This window comes from Brachyistius frenatus, unplaced genomic scaffold, assembly GCF_029030835.1.
Source record: "Brachyistius frenatus isolate BFR_SWC_R1_liver_20210118 unplaced genomic scaffold, ASM2903083v1 Contig_32, whole genome shotgun sequence".
NCBI lineage: Eukaryota > Metazoa > Chordata > Actinopteri > Embiotocidae > Brachyistius > Brachyistius frenatus.
Window position 1 is genome coordinate 3,362,601 of NW_027210631.1, and position 22,218 is coordinate 3,384,818.

Genomic DNA, 22,218 nt, shown 5'->3' on the forward strand with positions numbered 1-22,218 from the left:
AGTAAAAGTACAAATACCTCAAGTTTATACTCAAGTATTGTTCTTATGTAAAGCTATTTGCTGTGTTTCCTCACACAACAAAGAGAAATATTTTAATGCATTCTTTCTAGCTTATAAACTTTTTTTTTCTGCTTTGTGTACGCATACAATAGTGTTTGTTAGTTTACATTTTGATATTGTGATTTGTTATGGCCCCAGAGTCCAAATCAGCAAAAGAGCTCCCACTCTACCACCGACTATGGTGACTCAACATTGGAGTTTCCATAGATGTCACGTCAGCACAAAAGACAAGCAATCAGTTATGAAGAGATCTGAACAAAGTTAGAGCTTAGACTTGCATGTATATATCTATGTGTAAACTTTATCAGTAAGGCGCGGGCTTGAAAACGTGTCCAATCACCGGCGGCTGCGGCAGAAACGGCTGCGGGGAGGGGCGCGGCGGGATATCGCGGGACTTGGGACGAGATTCTCGCCGAAACCGTTGCCGTGAGAGCGGCGGAGGGAAAGAAGGCTGGAGGCTGAATCACATGAAGCTTTCTCTCCGGTCAAGCATGTCGCGTCTGCGGTTGCTGGGACTCCTACTCCCCAAACACAGGAGACTGTGAGGTTCCCGAGGGTGTTTACTGACCGGCACATTGAAGCTCTTTCTTCGCAAAGAAATGAAGCAGAGGAAAATGTCTGGCTGGATTTGGTGCCCGCTGCTGCTGCTGCTGTTTCTGTCCTCGGAGGGTGAAGTTCAAGCGCAAGTAGAAAGTAAGTCAGCGAATTAACTGTAATTTGAGTTTTTCCCCAATTTAATTGAGTAACTTTCGGGAATATATTAAACTGATGACTATATCGTCCAAGTTAGTGAGGCAGGTAAATCAAAGTTATGTTTGGGATTCATCGAGACTGAAGTGATCGTTCACAGCAAACCAGGCATGCTTACTTTCTCACCGACACAACATTAAAGTTTATTTTATAAAGCTCAAACCGCGAAACTTCATAAATTGAATTCCCTTGTATTTCACGTTTCAGAAGAGGGTTTTATGTTCAACACGTTTTAGTCACCAGAGCTGCTGCTGGAGCATCACGAAGAAGTGATAGCTATTTTTAATCGGTGGTATTCGTATAGAAATGTGAAGTTTATATCCTAGTTTTGACTCAAGTCCCACCACTAAATGGTACAGTATTGCAGTAGTTCCAGTAAATTATTGTGTAAGAGTAAAATGATTTTCCCTTCTGCTCAAAAATGTGTTTTTCTTCCTGTTCCTCCTGTTGAAAGTTGGATCTTCAGTGTGCAGACCGGTTTATGTGCATTTCTACAACTAGAAAGCTGTTTTCATTTTAAGGGGTAAAGCAAAGAGCTTGGTTTCTCATATCGAAAGTGGTTCAGACGCTAATTCAATTTAGACAAGTATGATGGAGAAAGTTGAAACCTCCAGTGCACAAAACTTCAACACTGAAGTACGATGGGACTCGTTCTGGGAACTTCTTTTCCGTTGAGTACGCGGTCCAAGTGTCGTCGCTTGATCAACCTCAGCACCCGAGTTACACGTGTTTTTTTTTTGTGATCGCTTGTTTACGGGTCTATATGTGCAGAAAGCACACGTCAAGTTTTGTATAAAGGAACAAAAAGAAGTCACGGGGGGCCAAATCTGGTGAGTAGGGTTAGTAGGCAGCGGTGATTTAGTGAGCGGACTCCTTGTCATGCTGGAGAACCAAAGTGCCATCGCACCACAGCTCAGGTTATTTCATTTCATTTCAATTCAATTTTATTTATATAGCGCTACATCACAACACGGGTTATTTCATAGCACTTAACACATTAAAGTTCTTACAGCAAGACTTTACAATATTATACAGAGAAACCCAACAATTCATCAATTCCCACATAAGTTAGGAGGGAAAAAAACTCGCTCTTAACAGGAGGGAACCTCCGACAGAACCAGGCTCAGAGGTGGAGAGCATCTGCCTCGACCGGTTGGGGTGAGAGGAGAGCAGAGAGAGAAAAGAACAACATAGAGATACAAGACATGAACTGTTAGTGGAGACTGACGATCACAGAGCAGAGACATGCAGCTCGATGGCGGGACGTCTGCAAAAGAAAGAACAGAAACTACGCGAGCAAGGGAACTAAATGGAGACAACAGACAATAACCAAAAACTGTGGGAGAGAAAAAGCATGAAGTTAATGAGATGTGATGGCAAAATATAAGAGTTATAGAAAGTGAAAGAGTGAGAGGTAAGAAGCTCGGTGCATAACGAGGTCCCCCAGCAGCCTGGACCTTTAACAGCATAACTGCAGGTTGGTTCATGTCTACCTGAGCCAGCCCTAACTATAAGCTTTATCAAAAAGAAAAGTTTAGACTCTAACCTTAAAGCTGGAGAAGGTTTCTGCCCCTCGAATACAAACTGGGAGCCTGAAAACTGAAGCTGCGCCTCCCATTCTACTGTTGGAAACTCTGGGAACCAAAAGCAGGTTGAGAGAGAAGATCTCCGTCAGGATGATGTGGTTCTATAAGATCTCTGAGAAAAGATGGAGCCATGAAGAGGTTTGTAAGTCAGCAGGATACATTTTTAAATTATATTCTTGATTTCACAGGAAGCCAGTGAAGAGAAGCTAAAACTGGAGAAATATGATCTCTCTTACTAAATCCCGTCAGTACTCTTGCTGCAGCATTTTGGATCAACTGCAGGTTTTTAATGAGTAATTTGGATATTCTAACAACAAGTAATTACAATAATCTAGCCAGGAAGTAACAAATGCATGGATGAGTTTTTCTGTGTCATACTGAGGAAGGATTTTCCTGATTTTATTAATATTACGTAGATGAAAGAAGGCAGTTCTGGAGATTTGCTTTATATGGTGGCAAAAGGACAAATCCTCATCAAATATGACTCCAAGGTTCCTCACAGTGGTGCTGGAGGCCAAGACAACGTCATCTAGAGTAACTAAGTGATATTTAGAAGCAGGACGTTTTTGGTCATCCAGGCCTTTATATCTTTGAGACAGGTTTCAAGTTTTACTAACTGATTAGTTTCATCTGGTTTTACAGAAAGATATAGCTGAGTGTCATCTGCATAACAATGGAAGTTGACGCAGTGCTTCCTGATGACATCTCCTAATGGAAGCATGTACAAAGTAAAACGTATTGGACCTAACACTGAGCCTTGTGGAACTCCATAACTAACTCTTGTTTGTCTGGAAGACTCATTGTTGACATGGACAAACTGGAATCTAAGTAGTATAAGTAGGATTTGAACCAGTCTAATGCAGTTCCTTTAATCCTCGTAACGTCTTCTAATCTTTGTAATAAGATCGTATGATCAATCGTATCAAAAGCAGCACTGAGGTCCAGAAGAACAAGTACAGAGACGAGTCCATTATCTGAGGCTAATAAAAGGTTGTTAGTAACTTTCACCAGAGCTGTTTCTGTGCTATGATGAACTCTAAAGCCTGACTGAAAATCTTCAAACAGATCATTCCTTTGTAAATGATCACAAAGTTGATTTGCAACAACTTTTTCAAGGATTTTAGAAATAAACGTCAGGTTGGAAATTGGTCTGTAGTTTCCTAAAACAGCTGATCAAGAGTCGGCTTTTTAAGTAAAGGTTTAATTACAGCCACTTTAAAAGCCTGCTGTACATAGCCGGTTACAATAGATAGGTTGATCTGATCTAATATGGAAGTATTCATTAAAGGGAAGACTTCCTTGAGTTTAGTTGGGACGGGATCCGGGAGACGGGTAGATGATCCAGATGAGGAAATAATTGCAGTTAGTTCGGAGATCTCAACACCGAATGTTTCCCCTCAGATGCCTCAGTACATCACAGTTGAACTGGATGTGGACAGTCTGACTCTCGGTGAGGACAAACCATGAATGTCAAAGAAAACCCATGTGGCTGCGCTCCTGACCTGATGCTTTTGTTGGTCTTGGACGGTAACGTTTTAACTCCTTTTGAAAAACTAATTCCTCTCAACACACCTCATCTGGCTCATTTCTTTATTGCTGTAGATTTTCTGAAGCATTTTAAGGGTCTCCGTTCTCCTTTTTGGGCATCTTGTGTCCAGCAGGTTAAATTTATGACATAAAATATATTTATATATTGTGAGAAGAAGTAGATGTCAATTTCGAAGAGTGTACAAGATTGTTGAATTTTTTTTGTGGAAAATCCATATCGGACACAAATAATTATTCAAAGTAGAAAACGTTGTACACATTTTAAAACTTGTCTAAAGAGGATCTTTCAATTGAAAAATTAATTTTCCTCGAACAGAATCTAACTTCTGAAACTTGGACTGAAAACAAATGGTGTGCTTTAAAAAAAAAAAAAAACAGTATTTGCTCAGACTGATGAATCAACACTGCTAGATATTGCAGCCTAATACCAAGAATAGTACTTTGAAATGGACAAACGAGGAGACACGGGGCTCCACCTCTACAGCTTTACAGCACTAGTAATCAATGACATGACAGCACTGACTGGCTCACTGAAAGCCTAAATAAAGTGTGAAAGTACAGATATAACGTCTGGATAGATTAGTCTGATTAGTCTGGAGTTCACGTCAAAACTAAATTGAGTCCAGTAACATATTTGACTCCGGTAAACGTCCTAGATTGCTTCTTCAACCCGCTTGTACCCTTATCAGAGAAATGAAGGCAGCAGGTCAGTGCCGAGTTGGAGTTTGACTTTCTAAACAGTCGGTGTGGAGGCGGCACGTGAAACCTGCGCCAGACCTGCAGAGCTTTAGCTTTCATACTTCACATTCTCCCGGGATAAGAAACAGACACATGGTTCATTCACCGGCAACTGTGGAAACGCAGTAAATCCAGATAAGCAGTACCGAACTCACTGCAGCATACTGAAGATTTTCACTTTGTAGAAATGTTCCAACATTAAACACAAAACAACAGCTTTTTCCATAACGTCTGTTCAACACTTGGAGACCTGCTGAAATAAATCAGGGACAGAAGTTCAATCTCATAATGTTGCTATTTTGAAGTCACGATTAAAAACATTTCTCTTTTCATGTGCTTTTGATTGAGAACTCTTGGTTTTAATGAGTTGGGTTTTTTTTTTGGGGGGGGGGGGCTTGAACTCACAAGTAATATCTACTGGCTGTTAATTGATTTTGATTATTCCAAAATATACTTTTACTGTGTTTTTTTATTCTATCGTTTGCATCTCTTAGTATCTCTCTTTTTAAATTACTATGTTTTGACCTTGCACTGTTTTTAAATCATATTTATTGTATCTTCTATGTGAAACAGTCTTCTTTTGCTTTTATCCATGTTTTATCCAAGGACTGAAGTGTCCTTGTTGCTAGCGATAAGATGACCTGAATAACACACTGATATCAGGACCACATAAAATACACTGCTTGATAACATCCAGTCATTGTGAAACATTCACTTCATGAAATGCAAAGTTTAAGTTTAAGAATGAAAAGGCAACTTTTCTTTTTCTTTTACCTGGTGAAGCTGCTCGTCAGCTCTAACTGCTGGATAAATGCTTTTACAGTTGAACCGTTTGAAGCGTTCGTGCTACGATACAAACGTCAGTGTTTCTCTGCACTCAGATAGTCAGTCAGTTAATACGTCCATAGTTAATGAATTACTGCAGATTTAACAAAGTGGAAAAGAAACGGAGAGAGAGAAACGGAGAGAGAGAGACGGAGACAGCCAAATGTCAAAGCTTCCACTGCCATCAGCCTCTGATGTGATGGAGACTCCCTGCTGAGCAAATATACAGAAAATAGTTTATACAACCTGACAGTGAGATATCAGGTTTTCTAAACTAATTTGTGTGTTTGCAGAGCGGTTTATAGGCTGCAGACGTCAATCATGTACCTCATCTCCAAATAAATCAGACTTTCCCTTTTCCACCTCAGACCGGGTGACTTTCCTGCCGGGAACGTTCCAGAACGTGAACATCTCGAACAACGAGACGCTGCAGGCCGAGGTGTCCAGGATCCCGGCGGAGGTCGCCGTCATCACCCTGCAGTTCCACACGCAGTACCGCAACGCCACGCTCTCCTACACACAGGTGACTAACAGCTGATCTCTCTGAGCTCCACACGGCCTCAGTGGGAAGGTGGCAGTATTGGCCAGGAACCAGCTGAACGAGGCGGTTCTCATCTGGGTTTGTTATGAAAAGTCCGTCTCCACTTTTCTGCCCCTGACTTTTACCGTCACAGAAAACTGGCACACAAATCAGTTTTTTGTTATGTAGACAGCCGCTTGCCAGCTACTAAAAAAATTTCCCCTCGGGGATTAATAAAGTATATACCTACCTACCTATAATATAATATTGATATCAAATTAGGAAAAATATCAACTCCAGTAGCTGCAATAGAACCCATGATACCATATGATTTGATAAATAAAATGAATTGATTACTTTAGGAACACTGAGAAAAATAGTGTGTTAATATAAAAAAAAAAAAACATTCAGGAAAATAAAGGAATAGGAGTTTGGGAAATATGTTTCCTTTCTTGTCTGAGAGTTGCACGAAAAGATCTCAACAACTCTCATGCTGTGGAAATGAGAAAAACGACCAGCTCCGTCCAAACGTAACAAAATCAGCCTTCCACGACCTCAGAATTTTTAATATATATTTGAATCCAAACTGAAAAATGACATGTTGTTGGCCGAGTTGTGTGCAGGACTTTTGCAATCTTCTCACTACAACGTTTCCTAGCAACCAAAGGACACCACAGGAAATTAAGAAATGCTTTGGCACATACCCTTCTGTTAAACCACAACGTGTTCTCTTTTTTTGTGACATTTTTAGACTCATTCAAATATAACATAGACAGAATATGTTTGTTAGCGAGCTGTGAAGGTGCCAAAAGATGGATTCTGTTGTCGGTCTGTCTGTTTCCCGTCTTTATTCCAAGCTTCTGCATCTGCTGACTCTAGCAACATATCCACCCTCTTATCTAACTAAGATAAGACCAAAAATAACATATTTTCTCGTATATGCTGCATGCTTAAACCTCTGAAATACAGGATGCCACGACCTTTTCTGCACGTTTGTTTCACTACATTTTTTAAAGTGAACATGCTGTCGCGGTTGTCATGGTTTCAGGATTAAACCACATCACGCTGCAAGCGGATTCTGAACATGTAGGATTAAGGCAGCAAAGTCTTTTAGAAGGAATAAGATAAAAGCTTTGAATTGAAGTTTAAGATGTAGTTTTCTATTAAATCATAAAATGCATAATAACTTTCTTCAAATTATCTGGAGCCTTAATTAAGAGATCCTGTTGGTGGGGTGGTCACGTAAAACACTAAAAAATAATCATTTGAGAAATGATCTGCATGTTTGATAGTGTATAAACACGCTGTTAGTCCTCCTCTGATTAATGAATGAGGCTTTGTGTGCGAGGTCTTCTGACCCCTGAGAGAAGTCGCAGTCAGCTGATCAACTGGTCATGAGCAGCAGACAGGGCGTCCCTCAGGGGAAAACCTGCTGGCGTCGTCCCAGAGAGCTCAGAGGGCCAACTCGGTTTAGGCTGACTTAGATTGACTCTATTTGGGTGGAAACGGTGAGAAACAAGAGAAAGAAAAACAAATTTACTTGATTAAAGACCTTTTCTCCAAATTAGAAAATGTCTGTCCTCAAAAAAACAAAAAACAAAAAAGACAAGAAAGAAAAAGCCTGTTGATGCAAGTGAGCATGAAATGTTGACATGCAGCGGATCATTAGCAAGAAAAACAACCAAACCCACAAAAAAACAATCAGATAAAAAGAGGAACAGAAGTTAATGAAACGAGAATGTGCACACTATAGTTATCTGTCTTTCATGAATTTTCTTGGTTGTAAACCACAGGATCCTTTTTCATGTTTATGTATTTGACCAGCCATGCTGGTTATCCAGAAACTGTCCGTTCCTTCTAGTGATTAGTTCGACTAACCACAGGATTACTTTCCACTCAGAAAAGTAAAGCGCGTAGACCTGAGCGTGTTTGAGATGAAAACTCTAAATGCTGTGATAATTTGAACATGAGCTAGATCAAATCCCATTTGTGCCTGGTTCCTGTTGGTGACTACCAGACGGTCACGTCGAGCTGTAAATCCTTTCCTCACTGGTGATTATAATAGTTTTGAAGTTGAATGGACTATTTCTACACACTCCAGCAGTGTGTGACCGAGCAAGACGAGTGTTATACAAAGCAGTTATTATCCGAGCGGCCGGCCGGAGAGTCGTGTTATGAGGGTACGGCGCTTCCGGGCTGCCGGTGTTGATGCAGCAACTGTTTGGTCTTTGCAGAAATTTTCTACCATGACAATGATTTCTCTCCGTCTGTAGACAATAACAGTATTTCCATGAGAAACAAACAAGCACAGAAAACATCAACTCTTTTCAGCTCCTTTTTCAAAGCTGGCTCGGCTCCACTTCCTCTTTTTTTTGGGGGGGGGGTTCTTTTTTGTTTTCTTGTTTTCTTTTTTTTACTTTGGACTAAAATTGTGCACAGTGCTTGGTATTATTTTTGGTATCACCTCCGTCGAGGTTCCACGGGAGCTGAGCCGATACTAAAAGGTGACGCATCAGACTGCTGAATTACTGCACGCTCAGCGCACTCAACACGCTCTCAACACGCTCAACACGCTCTCAACATGCTCAACACGCACTCAACACGCTCTCAACACGCTCTCAACATGCTCAACACGCTCTCAACACGCTCTCAACATGCTCAACACGCTCTCAACACGCTCAACACGCTCTCAACATGCTCAACACGCTCTCAACATGCTCAACACGCTCTCAACACGCTCTCAACATGCTCAACACGCTCTCAACAACACGCTCTCGACATGCTCAACACGCTCTCAACACGCTCTCAACATGCTCAACACGCTCAGCACAGGCCTTCGTGCACAAACACGCTATTATTGACATCGTAGCTGTTTTCAAAACAAATCACACATATAAACCTTTATTTAATTTTTTTTATTTTAAATGGTCAGGAATTTTCTAGAACAGCCGGGCACATCGGTTTTTAACAAACGTTCCACAAAAAGAAGTAAATAGTGGATTTGTTTGGGACTCGTTTATCTAGAGCCGCCTGAGGACTTGTGTTTCCTGACGGTAATCGCTGGTCATCAAAATAACACATTTAGAAGTTGTTGTTTTTCCGAAAAAATCCCAACTGTGTGACACATTTGCTTTAATTCAGTGTGTGTGGATCTATGAATATCCAAATAATCCCCACCTCCGTCTCTACTGCTGGCCTGCAGCTCCAGTTAGCAGCTTCATAATATGGAAAGCTCCGCCCCCACGTTGACGGGATTGGTTCTCTAAGTGACGGATGAAACCCCGGCTGTCTGAATCCGTGCTTTTAGACCGTCATGGCAGCTCCAGAACAGAAATGCTCAGCCTCGGCAATGACTGCTCGGTTCCCTCTCGATATGTTTCGCAGCATGCAGTTTATCACACTTTAAATGTGCTTTTTTTGTTTCTTATTTCTGTGCGTAACGAATATCTGTTTGTGTTGGGTTTAGTTCCCGGGCGTGGGTACGTTCCTGACGGCGGTGGACTCGGGGCTCCTGTCGGCTCTCGAGCCGGACCAGACGTCCCTCACCTTGTTCCTGTCTTCTCCTGACGGCGGCGCAGTGGCAGCCACCGGCGTCATCCTCGCTTTCTCCAGCACCGGTAACTCTTGACGCTTCTTTCCTCCTCCGGAGGTTCACGCGAAGCCGTGACGAAACACGTCCGTGTGATTCTCTTCCGTCTTGTTGCACTTAACTTGCATGAAAAGTGTGAAACAAGGAAATTGCAGTCTATCGTTCTTGAGAACTGCTTCTGCAAAACCAAAGCGTGATCACTTTCATCACAGACGGAAAAAAAAGGTGTCAGTTGTCAGACTTGAGGACCGTCACGCAGACCGTGAGGAAGGACGTGCACTGATTGTCTGGAGGCTCGTGTGTCTTTCTAGTGTCTTTTAACGAGTCATCCCGACATGGCAGAGAGACACTAAACCTCAAAGCTGTTGTTTTTTTGTTTTTTTTATTGTCTTCTGTTGGCTTAATATGTCTGATAGAGCTTCTGGAGATGGTGAATGTTGTTCTGTTTCAGACCCGGTCCCCGGAGCCTGCAACACAGAGTTCAACCTGGACATCGACCCGAACATCTACATCCACTACAACCTCTACGAGACCACCATCCGCTTTGCACCGGCAAACTTAGGATACGAGAGGTAACACACACACACACACACACACACACACACACACACACACACACACACACACACAGGGCATCTGTGTGTACCGTGTTATGTCTGTGATACAAAGCTGTCCTGGATCAACCTCGTTCGCTTGCGCAGTCATTTCCTGCCAACTCTGCAGGAAACGTTTTATCTGAAGAAGCGAAGGTCTCATCCTGTTTGCTCGTCACCCTCCGTTGTTAATCTCGGCTGCACTTGCGGTCAGGCTGCAAGAAATATCTGCGGCGGGATTGTTTGATTGCGGTCACGTGCGCATAAAACCCACTGCCCACGAATTACACCAATTTTCAAGCCACCAGTTGTCGGGCGGTGTCGCGTTTTGTTTTGGGTTTATTGTTGTTGTGTAACGTGGAAAAATGAGTTTTCAGCTCGTTACCAACGGTCGTTTGAAGTGGAAATACTGCTGGCGTTGTTTTAACCGTCTGCGGCTGCTGCTCGGTTCACTTCAGGTGACGCGTTAGAAACTTTCGTTTAACACGTCTGACTGGAGTTTTTTCTGAAACTGTCCATCTGATGACGACTTCCTGGAACCTTTCAAAGATCCGAGTCTTACCTGCGTCACACCTGCAGCACTTCCTCCGTACAGGTTCTCACCAGGTTTTGAACCGTTATCAGTCTGAAAACGTCACAAAATGAATAGTGTTGATTCAATACTACATACAATACAGTATTGTGCTGTAAATTTATAGTCACAAAATAGACTTTGTAGTGAATAAGCATTCAGGAAATTGAGATGGTTTTGTGGACCAGCGGTCCCAAAAACGTGTTTGACTGGTGCGGATGTTGTTTAAGCAACTTCACTCATTAAGGTTTAAGGTCCACTTCACTGTGTCCTTAATTTTGTTCATGTTTAGGTGTTCAGAAGTGCATTAAATACTCAAAACCTGCTTCGAGGGAGGTTCTTGTGTGCAGATGCAACGCAGTTTATGTCCCACAATGCAATGCAGAAAGGAATAGGGCAATTAAAACAAATTGTGGACGTCGGTGTTGCAGGAAGATTTTAAATTCATCATCTTGGGTGAAATTTGCTTTCTCACTTTACACATTTTTTTGGTCTTTAGTCTTCTAAATGGACTCCGAGTCTCGTGTGAATCACATTTAAAACCAGACAACGAGAAGGATTTTCCTCTTTTCTAAATTATTTAACCTAAAACTTTATTGAAATCCTGTTAATGTAAAACCCAGAGGTCTTCCATGCAGAGGAAAGACCCGCTGTTCATCGTTATTTACTTCAGTGTTTGTGTGGAGGCACGAAGTAAACTAAGGCCGTGTTTTCCCAAATATGCACGTGTGAGTTTCACCAGTAAACTATTACGTTTCCAGAGATTGTTTATTGTCAACCGAGTTAAAAAACAAAGCCGAGTTGCAAAATGAGTGTTTCATTCATGAGAGACGATCATCCAAAGCTGAAGTGAAGAAAAGGCCGTTTGTTTTGTTGTCCATCAGAGGCGGATCTCCTCCCGCCTGCGACCAGTCGACGGGAACCAACACGCGCTGGCGGCTGCAGTACGACGTCTACCAGTACTTCCTGCCCGAGAACGACCTGTCGGAGAGAAGCCTGTTCAGCGGCGTGCGGGCCGTGGCCGACACCCGGGGCACGACGGAGAACGGCAGGCTGGTAGGCAGCGCCGACACGACGCAGTTCAAACGCTCACGTTGATCCGTTTCGCGTCTCGGCTCGCCGCGAACGTCCCGCTTGTCCCGCTGTCTCCGAGCAGGTCATGACGCTGCTGTCGTCGGACGTGAGCGCGGCGGCGTTCAACTCCATCCCCGGTCAGGGCGTCATCTACTCGGTCGTCGTCAGAGACCCGCTGTTGAACACCTCGGCCTCCTACGTGCCCGTCCACACCTACGCCTGCAGCTTCACCTCCACGCTGGACAGCTGTCAAACACTCGGTGAGACCGCCCGAAGCCCAGACGGCCCCGAACGCGTCTCGCTGCTCGTCGGGATGTTGAATCTGTAACGAGTATTCACGTTGTCGTCGTTCGTGCCGAAGCTCGGCGAATCGCTGCCGTCAAAGAACACGGGAAGCCATGAAGCACCGGATCTTTGAAACGTGACGGATTCAGTGAAAACAAACTTTAACTTCTTAATGTGTCGACTTTAATCCAATTAAGAAAATTAGGAAAGTTAAAAAAAAAAAAAAAAAAACACTTTTAACTTGGTTTTGACTGCAGTTAATCATTTATTTCAGGAAAGATATCGACAAAAGTCTTTTTCACCATCACCGGTTTGGCCGGCCTGTTCGTCTGCTTCTTCGGACATCGATTCTTCAAATGTGGTGAGTACTTTCACCTCCAATTTTACCGGTCATTGCTCCTTTATTCGAGTACTTTTATTTCATTGACGTAGTGTAAATCAAGACATCTCAGGGCACTTTGTGGTAAAGTCTGTGTGACATTTATAAAGAGGCACCGCACAACCCGACGAGTCCCAGACGAGCGACAGCCGGAAGGAAAACTTCCCTCTCGAACGGGAAGGAGATCCTCCGCTCGCCCCGACGGCTGCGAGGTCCGCGGCCGTCAGGACGAGCGGAGGACGGAGAGGGTGAAGAACATCATGGAGAGGAAAACGAAAAACATCTGCGCAGAGGGAACCGACTGCGGCGCCGGCGTCGGGTTGTAGCACGGGCAGGGGGGCGCCGGAGGGCGCGGCGCGGGGGACATGGACGATGCCAGGGAGGTCACGGACTGCATCATCAGTCCAAAAAGTCTTTCCTCGTGAGCGTGCTGCGCCCGCTGCATCTCCAGCTGCAGCTGGTGGTCCCGGTCGGTGCCGACGGCTCGGCCGAAGGCCTCCAGGGTCGTCTCCAGCCTCGACTTCTTGCGTCTGCTCTGAACACAAGATGTCTGCTTCCTCTTGGCGGATGATGGGTTGTGGGGAGGAGGAGGAGGAGGAGGTGGAGGAGAGGAGGAGGAGGATGTTGAAGGCGATGGCAACGGTGCCAAGGAGGGGGACGGAGCTACCGAGTCATACCCGGTGGTCTCTACAAACACAGCAGTAACAACACGTCACAGACAGATCTCATTGTTAGAAGTGTCTCAGTCCTCCTGTTCAGAGGACACCTGGACATCAACCACCGGACGAGACACCTCCCGCGTGGTCGCCTGACGCAGAGCCGTTACGTAGACATGCACCGCGTGTACACGCACACTAAAACGCGCACATTTCTCCACGCGACAACAAAACGACAACAACAACAACAACAACAGACCTGTTACATGTCGGCAGCCACGGATGCTAAAGCTAAAGCTAACTTGTAAACAAGCACGTTCATGTGCGTTTTTAGAAAGAAACCGGCCCGTGACTTCCGGCTCGGTACGTACCGTCCTTCTCTCCGCCGTTGCCCCGCGTCTCCGCCGGCCTGGGGCTCAGGGCGGAGTCGGAAAGACCGTCAATTGTGGAGCTCAACATGGGCTCTCCGTAGCAGTCCAACTCGTAGTCCACTCCGTCGTCTTCTCCGGGACAGAAAGAGGGACGGTCCTTCAGCACGCTGTCCATTTCCTTGTAAAAGGGGAAGCTCGCCCGGTCCTGTCCCGGCTTGTTGTCGGAGCCCTTCGCCTTCCTGAACTCCGTCTTCAGGTGTTTGATTTTCCGCTGGCACTGCAGCCACGACCGGCTGTAGCCGTGAGCGTCCATCTGCCGGGAGATCTGCTCGTAGATGGTCCGGTTCCTGTAGGTGTCCTCCAGCTTCCGCTGGATGGACTCATCGGCCCAGATTGCTATCAGGCAGCGGGTTTCCTGAACGCCCCATCCGCGACGGTCCATTTCTTGTCCCGCTCGACGCAGCGTCCTCTTCACCTGGTGTTGTTGTTTTTATCCTGAAGCTAACGGCGCCAACGTGAACTTCCGCTCGGGCCGACGACGTCAGCTGATCAGGCGGGTCCTCCCGCGCGTGCCCAGAGGCGCGTTACGCCTCCACTTCTGAAAGCAACGTGACCGCTAGTGTGTTTTTTTACTGACAAACTTTAGATCCGATCTCGCCAGCACTGATGAGTCCGGATTGATAATGCGTCAGCATGTCACATCACAACATGTTCTTGTTCCAACCGATCAAATCTGACAGGGTGACGGAGTCAGAGGGTGAAACGAGGTGTCTGTCTCCCAGAAGTCTTTCCTCCAGCCAGCAGCTGGACGGTCACACATCAGAGCCGTGAGGGGTGAACCGTTGTCCTCAGCTGACCTTCTCCCTCCTTCTGTTGTCTCTGTGTCCTCCTGTCCTGCAGAGCTCTTCTGTATGGGGTTTAGCTTCGCAGCCTTTTTCTTCTTCGTCCTCATCGCGCGGACCACAAATCTGGAATATAACAGTGAGTCCGTTCAGTCTTTTCCAACAATCGAAGGCTTTTAATGAAAGACTTTTGTAAAATGTCTGTCTTCGGTGCCTCCGCAGTGAAAGTCCCGCTGTCTGTGCGTCTCCCTGCAGTCTGTCTGGCCGTGTCGGTGGTGGTGGGCGTGGTGGGCGGCGTCGTCCTGGTGATGAGCTGGTGGCGCTTCGGTTCAGTCATGGCGTGCATCGTCGTGGTCGGCCTGATGCTCGGCTTCCTCCTGGCCTCCACCGTCCTCTTCACCCCACTAGGTCCGGAAACGTCCCACTGAGTTCCTCAGTAATGTCCAAGATATTCGGTTCTGGTCCAAAAAAAAAAAAAAGCCGACAGTCTCGTATGTTTTAATGCGTTGGTGGTCTTCCTCCAGGCGACCTCGACATGTTCCGGCATTCAGACGTGGTTTTCTGGGTGACCTTCTGCTGCATCATGATCATCGTTCCTCTCTTCTTCCTGCGTTGGCCCAGAGAGGTAACGCATTTACAGTCGCATCGTTAATCACACGCTGATCGACGGCAGGCCGAAAAATGTTTGAACTTGTAAAAAAAAACACACAAAACCAACAACGTGCCTGTATTCGTAGAAAAATGCATCAATGCTTCAGAAGCTTTAAGATTCGTGAATGATATGAATGCTGCTGATCTCTGTTCACCCTCCTTCTCTCTCTGAGCAGCCGGTTCCCAACAAGCAGAGGCTGTTTAACTTCTCCGGAGGAGAGAGAGGAATGTGTTGCACTTAACGAACCTTTTATCACCTATTAATCTTTACACATAAAGTACCGCGTCGTCCACGACGGTCTAATGTGGATAAATAAATAAAGAAGTCCTGATGGGAGGAGCTTCGGTCGTCTGCTGACGTCTTGTGTTTCAGGGCAACATCATCACGTGCGGCGTCGTGGGCGCTTACGCCGTCGTCCTGGCGGTCAACGCCTACCTCTACACCAGCCTCTCCTACATCACGCTCAACATCCTCAAGCGCTTCCTCAACGACAACTTCAACGCCATGTTCACCGACGTGCCGTTCCAGACCGCCGGTGAGTAGTCGTCTGCGCGGCAGCGCCGACGCGATCGGCCCCTTCCCAACGACCCGCTGTGCTTCCGTCCCGCAGACTACGCGATGATCTCGGTGTGGGCGGTGCTCGGCGTGGGCGGCATCGTGCTGCAGCTGCACCGCGAGCGCTCGCGGCCCTTCTTCCCGCCCAGCCCGTACCTCATGTGGCTGCAGGAGCGCGAGCGCCGCACGACCAACGTCCTGCACCCGAGCCACCACTTCCCCTCGCTGCCCAGCCGCCTCGCGGCCCGCCTGCAGCAGCTCGCCGCCCGGAGGCGGCCGGCCGGCGAGCACACGCCGCTGCTCCTGTGAAGACCGCGGCCGTCGGCCGGTCCGACGGCGGGACGCGCCAGCGGGTTGGCGTCTGAGGGAAACGAGCCCGGCGGTGCGAGGAAGTCGGAGCGACGTGGACGATGCGACTCCTCGACGACTAAACAGACCTCCGAGGTGAAAGGTTCGAGGACGAACGCTGACTTCTCCTGACAACTGACGCCACTTTCATGAAACACCGAAACGACATTTTAACACCCGCCGTCGTCTCTTTTAATGACGAAGATGAAGCCGTTCCGACGCGTCGCCTCGGCTCATTTTACCGTTTGCACTAAAATGACAAACCACTGACAATTTACCAAGCGAGGCATCTCGTCCCCGGAGATCTTTTCTGTACTTCATCTCCAGTGTGCCGCTCCTGGTTTTAAACTACACACCGAGGCCAGACGATGAAACTTAAAGGACACCGAATCCCCTCGAATTCAGACGTCAGTTTGGTGTTCTTGTGTTTTCCACCGAGTCGTAACGTCGGACGTCCCGAGGACGTCGTTTAGGTCACAGATCTCTAATATTCGTCCTTCTCGGTGCAACTCGGCGCTTACTTGTGTTTTGTTTGATTGCGCTGAACTCAAGCAGTCCTGTCAGTCTTTTTGTACTTTGCACACTGGATGTTTTATATATAAAGTTCTCCTGCTGTACAGGTGCTGATTGATCATCTATTAATCTGTACAGGTGCTGATTGATCATCTATTAATCTGTACAGGTGCTGATTGATCATCTATTAATCTGTTGAAACTTGAGTCGGCGTGTGCGTATTTTTATGTGCCAAGACTTTCCTCAGGGTTTCTCCTGCAGCCTTTAAGCCTTCAAAGTGTTATTTCTTTCTGATCTCATGACTTAAAAAAAACAAACAAAATCCTTAACAATATGAAGATGTGTTTGAAAAATGAGGTCACTTTGTAATCTTGTGTATTTTGATATTCAATAAACTCGTACAGTTAAAAACGACTCCATTTTTTTTTTTTTTACTGCTGCTGTTTGTTGTTGAAATACTTCAAAGGTTTTTCTTTTGTGTTTGAGTTGGAGAACTTCGTTGGTCCGATCGTATTTTCTTCATCTGATTTAAAGTCTCTTGTTTGAATGTCGCTGTGTTTGGTGTCTTTATGTTGGGGAGTTACTTCCTGCAAAGCGACCGCGGCTCATCTTCCTTCCGGCCGAGGGTGGATCAAAAAGCAGATTTTTGATGGAGCGATGAAACTTTCCTCAGAGAGGTTAAAGCCTCTTTAAATAAATTAAATACATTTATTTATTTATTTAAATAAATTTAAATTAATAAAGTCTCGGCGGATGTTGCAGTGATCACGTTACTTGAGGTTGAAGTTTGGGGCCCATGTTTCAATATTCTGAGCTGGTTTGTTTTCAATTGTTTTAATTACACTTTAAAATCAAAACTTAATACGAGCTAGTTGAGTGTAAAATGTTAATGTCGCTGCTTGTTGTGCACAAACGCAAAATAGTGCTCGTTGGTTTGCAGTACTTCGATGTTGTGATTTGTTCACATCAGCGAGGAGCTCCCAGCCAACACTTTAAGTTCCACAAATGTTTATTCGAGGCTCATGTTGAGTTTACATTGGGTTTCGCGCCATTACAAAACACCAGCAATCAGTTATGAAGACATCTGAACAGAGATAGTAATAATAATAATAATAATAATCTGACCAATTAATGGCAGAGACTGTACGAGTCAGAGGCTGCTTCAAAGTTTGTCCAATCATAAGTCGCTGTGTTGAAACCGCTTTGGTGGGGCGTGGCCATATACTATAGGGGTGTGATCATATAATATAGGGGCGTGGTCATATACTGTAGGGGTGTGGTCATATAATATATGGGTGTGGTCATATAATATATGGGCGTGGTCATATACTATAGGGGTGTGGTCATACAATATAGGGCGTGGTCATATAATATAGGGGCGTGGTCATATAATGTAGGGGTGTGGTCATATAATGTAGGGGCATTGTGGGAAATCGCGGGACTGAGGGGAAGATTGTCGCCGAAGCGTCGCATTTAAGCCGCAGACTGGCCGACAGCTGTTGGACTGAAATGTTTCCCTCCAGCTCATCATGTCTGCAGTTGACTGGATTTCCGGTTCTTCCGGTTCTTCTCCTGCTGTTTGAGGTTCGAGCTCGAGGAGGATGTGAGTAACGTCACTGGAGCTAGTTCGGTGGTGGAATTTCACTTTTACATTTTATTTTTATAATTTCTGCCTCCTTGATACTGAAGTGACAGTTAAACTTGCTTTAGCTGGATAATAATAATAACATGCCGACTTTTTATAAGCCCAGTTTATACATCTCAAACCACAAAACTTCATGTCCTCGATTCAATTACATTTGACCTTAAGCATCAACTTCCCCTGTCACGGCGAAACATCAAACTTTGCCGCATCGCCCCGGCGACGCCCTTTCACAAAAAAGCGCAGGCTTCTCAATATATCATCATCAATGTCTAAAAACTATTCTGACCCGATTTGACGTCGATGTGATCGACCAGCTCGACGAAGCACGCGAAAGTATGAAATACGTCATTTCCTGTTGCCAGCAGGGGGCGCTATGACCATGGCCAAATGTTACCATACAGGTGTCTTCAGGGCGGGACTTTTATCAAAGATGTAATGTTTGAGGAAGACAAACATTTCAAGTCGGTCCGACAAAATCTGTACGAGGAGTTCGTTAAAGTACAACGTGCGAATCGCCAAGAATGGCAACTAAATTCAAAATGGCGGACTTCGTGTGAACTACAGTTATAACTACAGGTCGTCGTGCCAAGAGACTTTTTTTTTTTTTTTTGCAATTTGAGGGGCGCTAACGAGCCATTTGGCCACGACCGTAACGAGTTCATAATTTGGCAACCGGCAAAAAAACTACGAGTTAATGAAAACCAATAGTTTTATGGCTCAGCTGGCGGACGAACGTCTCCTCACTCAGCGTTTCCGCACAATCTGTCAACCGTTTTCGTCCAGGCGAAAATATTTCCAAAATAATTGTGTGGAAGTTTTCCACCAATATTCACTGAAAAAAAATGCCGAATGATGTTGGAAATCAGACGCTTTTCTTCCGGAGTCACCGCGAAGTTAATGTTTGTAGTTTTGTGTAAAACGACACGACGGCTATTCAAAAGATGGCCATGAAATCTGTTACAGATATTTCTGTTCCCCACCTTCAGGTCCAAATTTGAATTTACCAGTACTTTTGTTTTATGAACAAATACCTTAAAAAAAAGGGAAAAAAAGAAGAGCTAAAACCACCAGCGTGGCTGTAGACTCTTATTTACTGATCGCTGGACATCAAAATGACATGCAGAAGTTTTACTTCCCCTAAATACTTTAAAGTGTGTTCAAAGTACCGCATTCAGGGGTTTCGTGGGAATGATCCCGTCTGCTCACCCCTCCGATGCTCGCCGTGAAGCTCCGCCCCCAAGTTGACGGGATTGGTCAAATATGTGACATACAAATCCCCGGCTGTCTGAATAATTGTTTTTTATTATTTTATTTTTTTTATTATCACTACAGTTCCTAAACAAAATGCTCAGCCATGACAATGCCTGTTTATTTATCTTATGATACGTCTTGTTGCATATAAAAAAAAAATACCACATGGACAAATAAACGAGGTTTAAAAACTGGATTCGCTCTGGAGGAGGTCTTTAAATTATCACACTTTTACATGTACTTTTGCTTCCAAATGGATATTTCTCTCCTTGTTTGTGACTTATCTGATGACGACTCCGCCGTTTTCTCTTGTCTTTTTGACCTTAACTTCCTTGAATCAGACTTTTCATGTCAGGGTATCGGTCTTGAAGTCTACTTCCGCTTAACCAAAGCGGTCAAACCACAGACTAAAAATAGAAATAAAAAGGTATCAGTTCGTCGTGGATGTGCACTGATTGTCTGGAGGCTCGTGTGTCTTTCTAGTGTCTTTTAACGAGTCATCCCAACATGGCAGAGAGACACTAAACCTCAAGGCTGGTTTCTTTTCTTTTTTTTTGTCTTCTGTTGGCTTAATATGTCTGATAGAGCTTCTGGAGATGGTGAATGTTGTTCTGTTTCAGACCCGGTCCCCGGAGCCTGCAACACAGAGTTCAACCTGGACATCGACCCGAACATCTACATCCACTACAACCTCTACGAGACCACCATCCGCTTTGCACCGGCAAGCTTAGGATACGAGAGGTAACACACACACACACACACACACACACACACACACACACACACACACACACACACACACACACACACACACACACACACACACACACACACACACACACACACACACACACACACACACACACACACACACACACACACACACACACACACACTAACCAATGTGGGAATTTAGTAAAAGCCAAAAGCTGCAGCCGCTCAGCCTCCAGTTATGTTTCATCCGAAGGTTATTGTGTTTGCTTGTAACTTTCATTTTTTTAATCTAAAAAAAAAAAAAAATCCTCTTAAGAAAATAAAACATGCAGATTAATCATTTATTTCAGGAAAGATATCTACAAAAGTCTTTTTCACCATCACTGGCTCGGCCGGCCTGTTCGTCTGCTTCTTCAAATGTGCTGAGTACTTTGACCTCCAATTATGTGGCTTTGTTGGTGCATTTGCTCAATACACGATCATTCTTCTATTTTATATCATTACTATTAGTTTATGGTGGTAATAGTGTGAACATTGGCAATCTGTTTTATAAAATAAAATGTTGAACTGTTGTGGATGACTGTTGATTATGTGAGATTTTTTATTTTTATTTATTTAGATCAGCCAAAAAAACTCAAAAACAAAGCACACAAAAGGATTCACTCCTCCATTTTCCTACAGAACCAAGAAAAAAAAAAAAAAAAATCGAGACCTTTTTTTACTCTGTCACTTCCTGTCTGCAACCAATCAGGGAGCTTCTCTGGAATTAGAGCCACTTCCACATCAACCACCGCTGCTTTGTAGGTGACCAAATGTGCAAAATGCAAGCATGCAATGCTTTTATCACATAACGTAGTCACACAGCAGACACATCAACTGGAAGTCACTCGGTCGAAAAGAAGCACATAAACGGGCTCAAAGGATCAGTTGAACATTTTTGGGGGGAAAACCCTCAGTGATCCAAAGACGACTAGAATACAGACACAGTGATTCAAGTCTCACATCTGCATGCCGAGGATCAAACTTTAGACCAGAGGCGCCTGAATTCTTTCCTGTGAAAGGCCAAAACTTTAAGAGAAGGTCTAACAGAAGTCTTGCTCTTCTTATTAGAAGTTTCTGTCCCATAAAAATTATTTTAAAGCTGAAAGTTACATTTTAGGGCTTTAACTCAAAAGCAAGTTCAAAAAAACGTTGAAGATTGTTTGTCACCGTGACGTCTTGTGTTTCAGGGTAACATCACCTGACGCGGCGTCGTGGGTGCTTACGCTGTCGTCCTGGCGGTCAACGCCTACATTTACACCGTCCTCTCCTCCATCACGCTCAACATCCTCAAACGCCTCATCAACGACAACTTCAGCGACGTGTTCGTCGGCGTGCCGCTCCAAACGATCACTGTGGAAAAAGGTTCAGAACCAAACTTAAACTTTTAGTCTTTCCTCAACACATTGGACTACGTGATGATGACGATGTGGGCGAGGCTCTCCGTGGGCGTGGCTCTCAGTGGGCGTGGTTACCCGTGGGTGAGGCTCTTTGTGGGCGGGGCTCTCCGTGGGTGGGGCTCTCCATGGGCGTGGCTCTCCATGGGCGAGGCTCTCCGTGGGCGTGGCTCTCAGTGGGCGTGGCTCTCCGTGGGCGTGGCTCTCCGTGGGCGAGGCTCTCCGTGGGCGTTGCTCTCCGTGGGCGTGGCTCTCCGTGGGCGCAGCTCTCCTTGGGCGAGGCTCTCCCTGGGTGAGGCTCTCCGTGGGCGAGGCTCTCCGTGGGCGTGGCTCTCCGTGGGCGAGGCTCTCCCTGGGTGAGGCTCTCCGTGGGCGAGGCTCTCCGTGGGCGAGGCTCTCCCTGGGCGTGGCTCTCCGTGGGCGTGGCTCTCCGTGGGCGAGGCTCTCCCTGGGCGTGGCTCTCCGTGGGCATGGTTCTCTGTGGGCGGGGCTCTCTGTGGGGTTTGCTCTCCGTGGGCGGGGCTCTCCGTGGGCGGCGTCGTCCTGCAGCTGCAGCACGAGCGCTCGCGGCCCTCCTTCCCGCCTCACCATCCGGAGGGGGCCGGCCGGTGAGGACACACCTCTGATCCCGTGAACACACAAAAGAACGCAGTCGGTGTCGCCGCTGCTCGTTTTTCTGTTTTCACTGACGTGAGAAACCCTGGAGATCATTTCTTT

At 45.6% G+C, this 22,218-nt stretch overlaps 2 protein-coding genes across 4 annotated transcripts; one reads left to right on the plus strand and one right to left on the minus strand.

Annotated features, from left to right (window-relative positions):
• The first annotated feature begins 460 nt into the window (after positions 1–460).
• tm7sf3 (transmembrane 7 superfamily member 3) lies at positions 461–21,774 on the plus strand. 3 transcript variants are annotated; one of them, XR_011310967.1, is made up of 13 exons: positions 466–753; positions 5,876–6,030; positions 9,494–9,644; positions 10,068–10,188; positions 11,665–11,836; positions 11,937–12,114; positions 12,414–12,500; positions 14,446–14,526; positions 14,643–14,795; positions 14,912–15,012; positions 15,412–15,574; positions 15,650–16,562; positions 16,594–16,866. XR_011310967.1 is itself a non-coding variant. In XM_069700153.1 (12 exons), exons 1-11 carry the CDS (start codon positions 660–662, stop codon positions 20,080–20,082), a joined length of 1,404 nt encoding a protein of 467 aa, XP_069556254.1. In that variant the 5' UTR covers positions 461–659; the 3' UTR covers positions 20,083–20,092; positions 21,295–21,774. The 3 variants fall into 3 exon arrangements, 2 of the variants coding, with proteins under 2 accessions (XP_069556254.1, XP_069556253.1); XM_069700153.1 differs by lacking the exons at positions 15,412–15,574; positions 15,650–16,562; positions 16,594–16,866 and adding exons at positions 19,972–20,092; positions 21,295–21,774 and having other exon boundaries at positions 461–753; XM_069700152.1 differs by having other exon boundaries at positions 15,650–16,866.
• LOC138621825 (uncharacterized) lies at positions 12,698–14,109 on the minus strand. The gene is made up of 2 exons (XM_069700154.1): positions 13,546–14,109; positions 12,698–13,205 (listed from the first exon to the last, which is right to left on the minus strand). The coding sequence occupies exons 1-2, from the start codon at positions 13,985–13,987 to the stop codon at positions 12,742–12,744; spliced, it is 906 nt and encodes a 301-aa protein (XP_069556255.1). The 5' UTR covers positions 13,988–14,109; the 3' UTR covers positions 12,698–12,741.
• Positions 21,775–22,218: the final 444 nt, after the last annotated feature.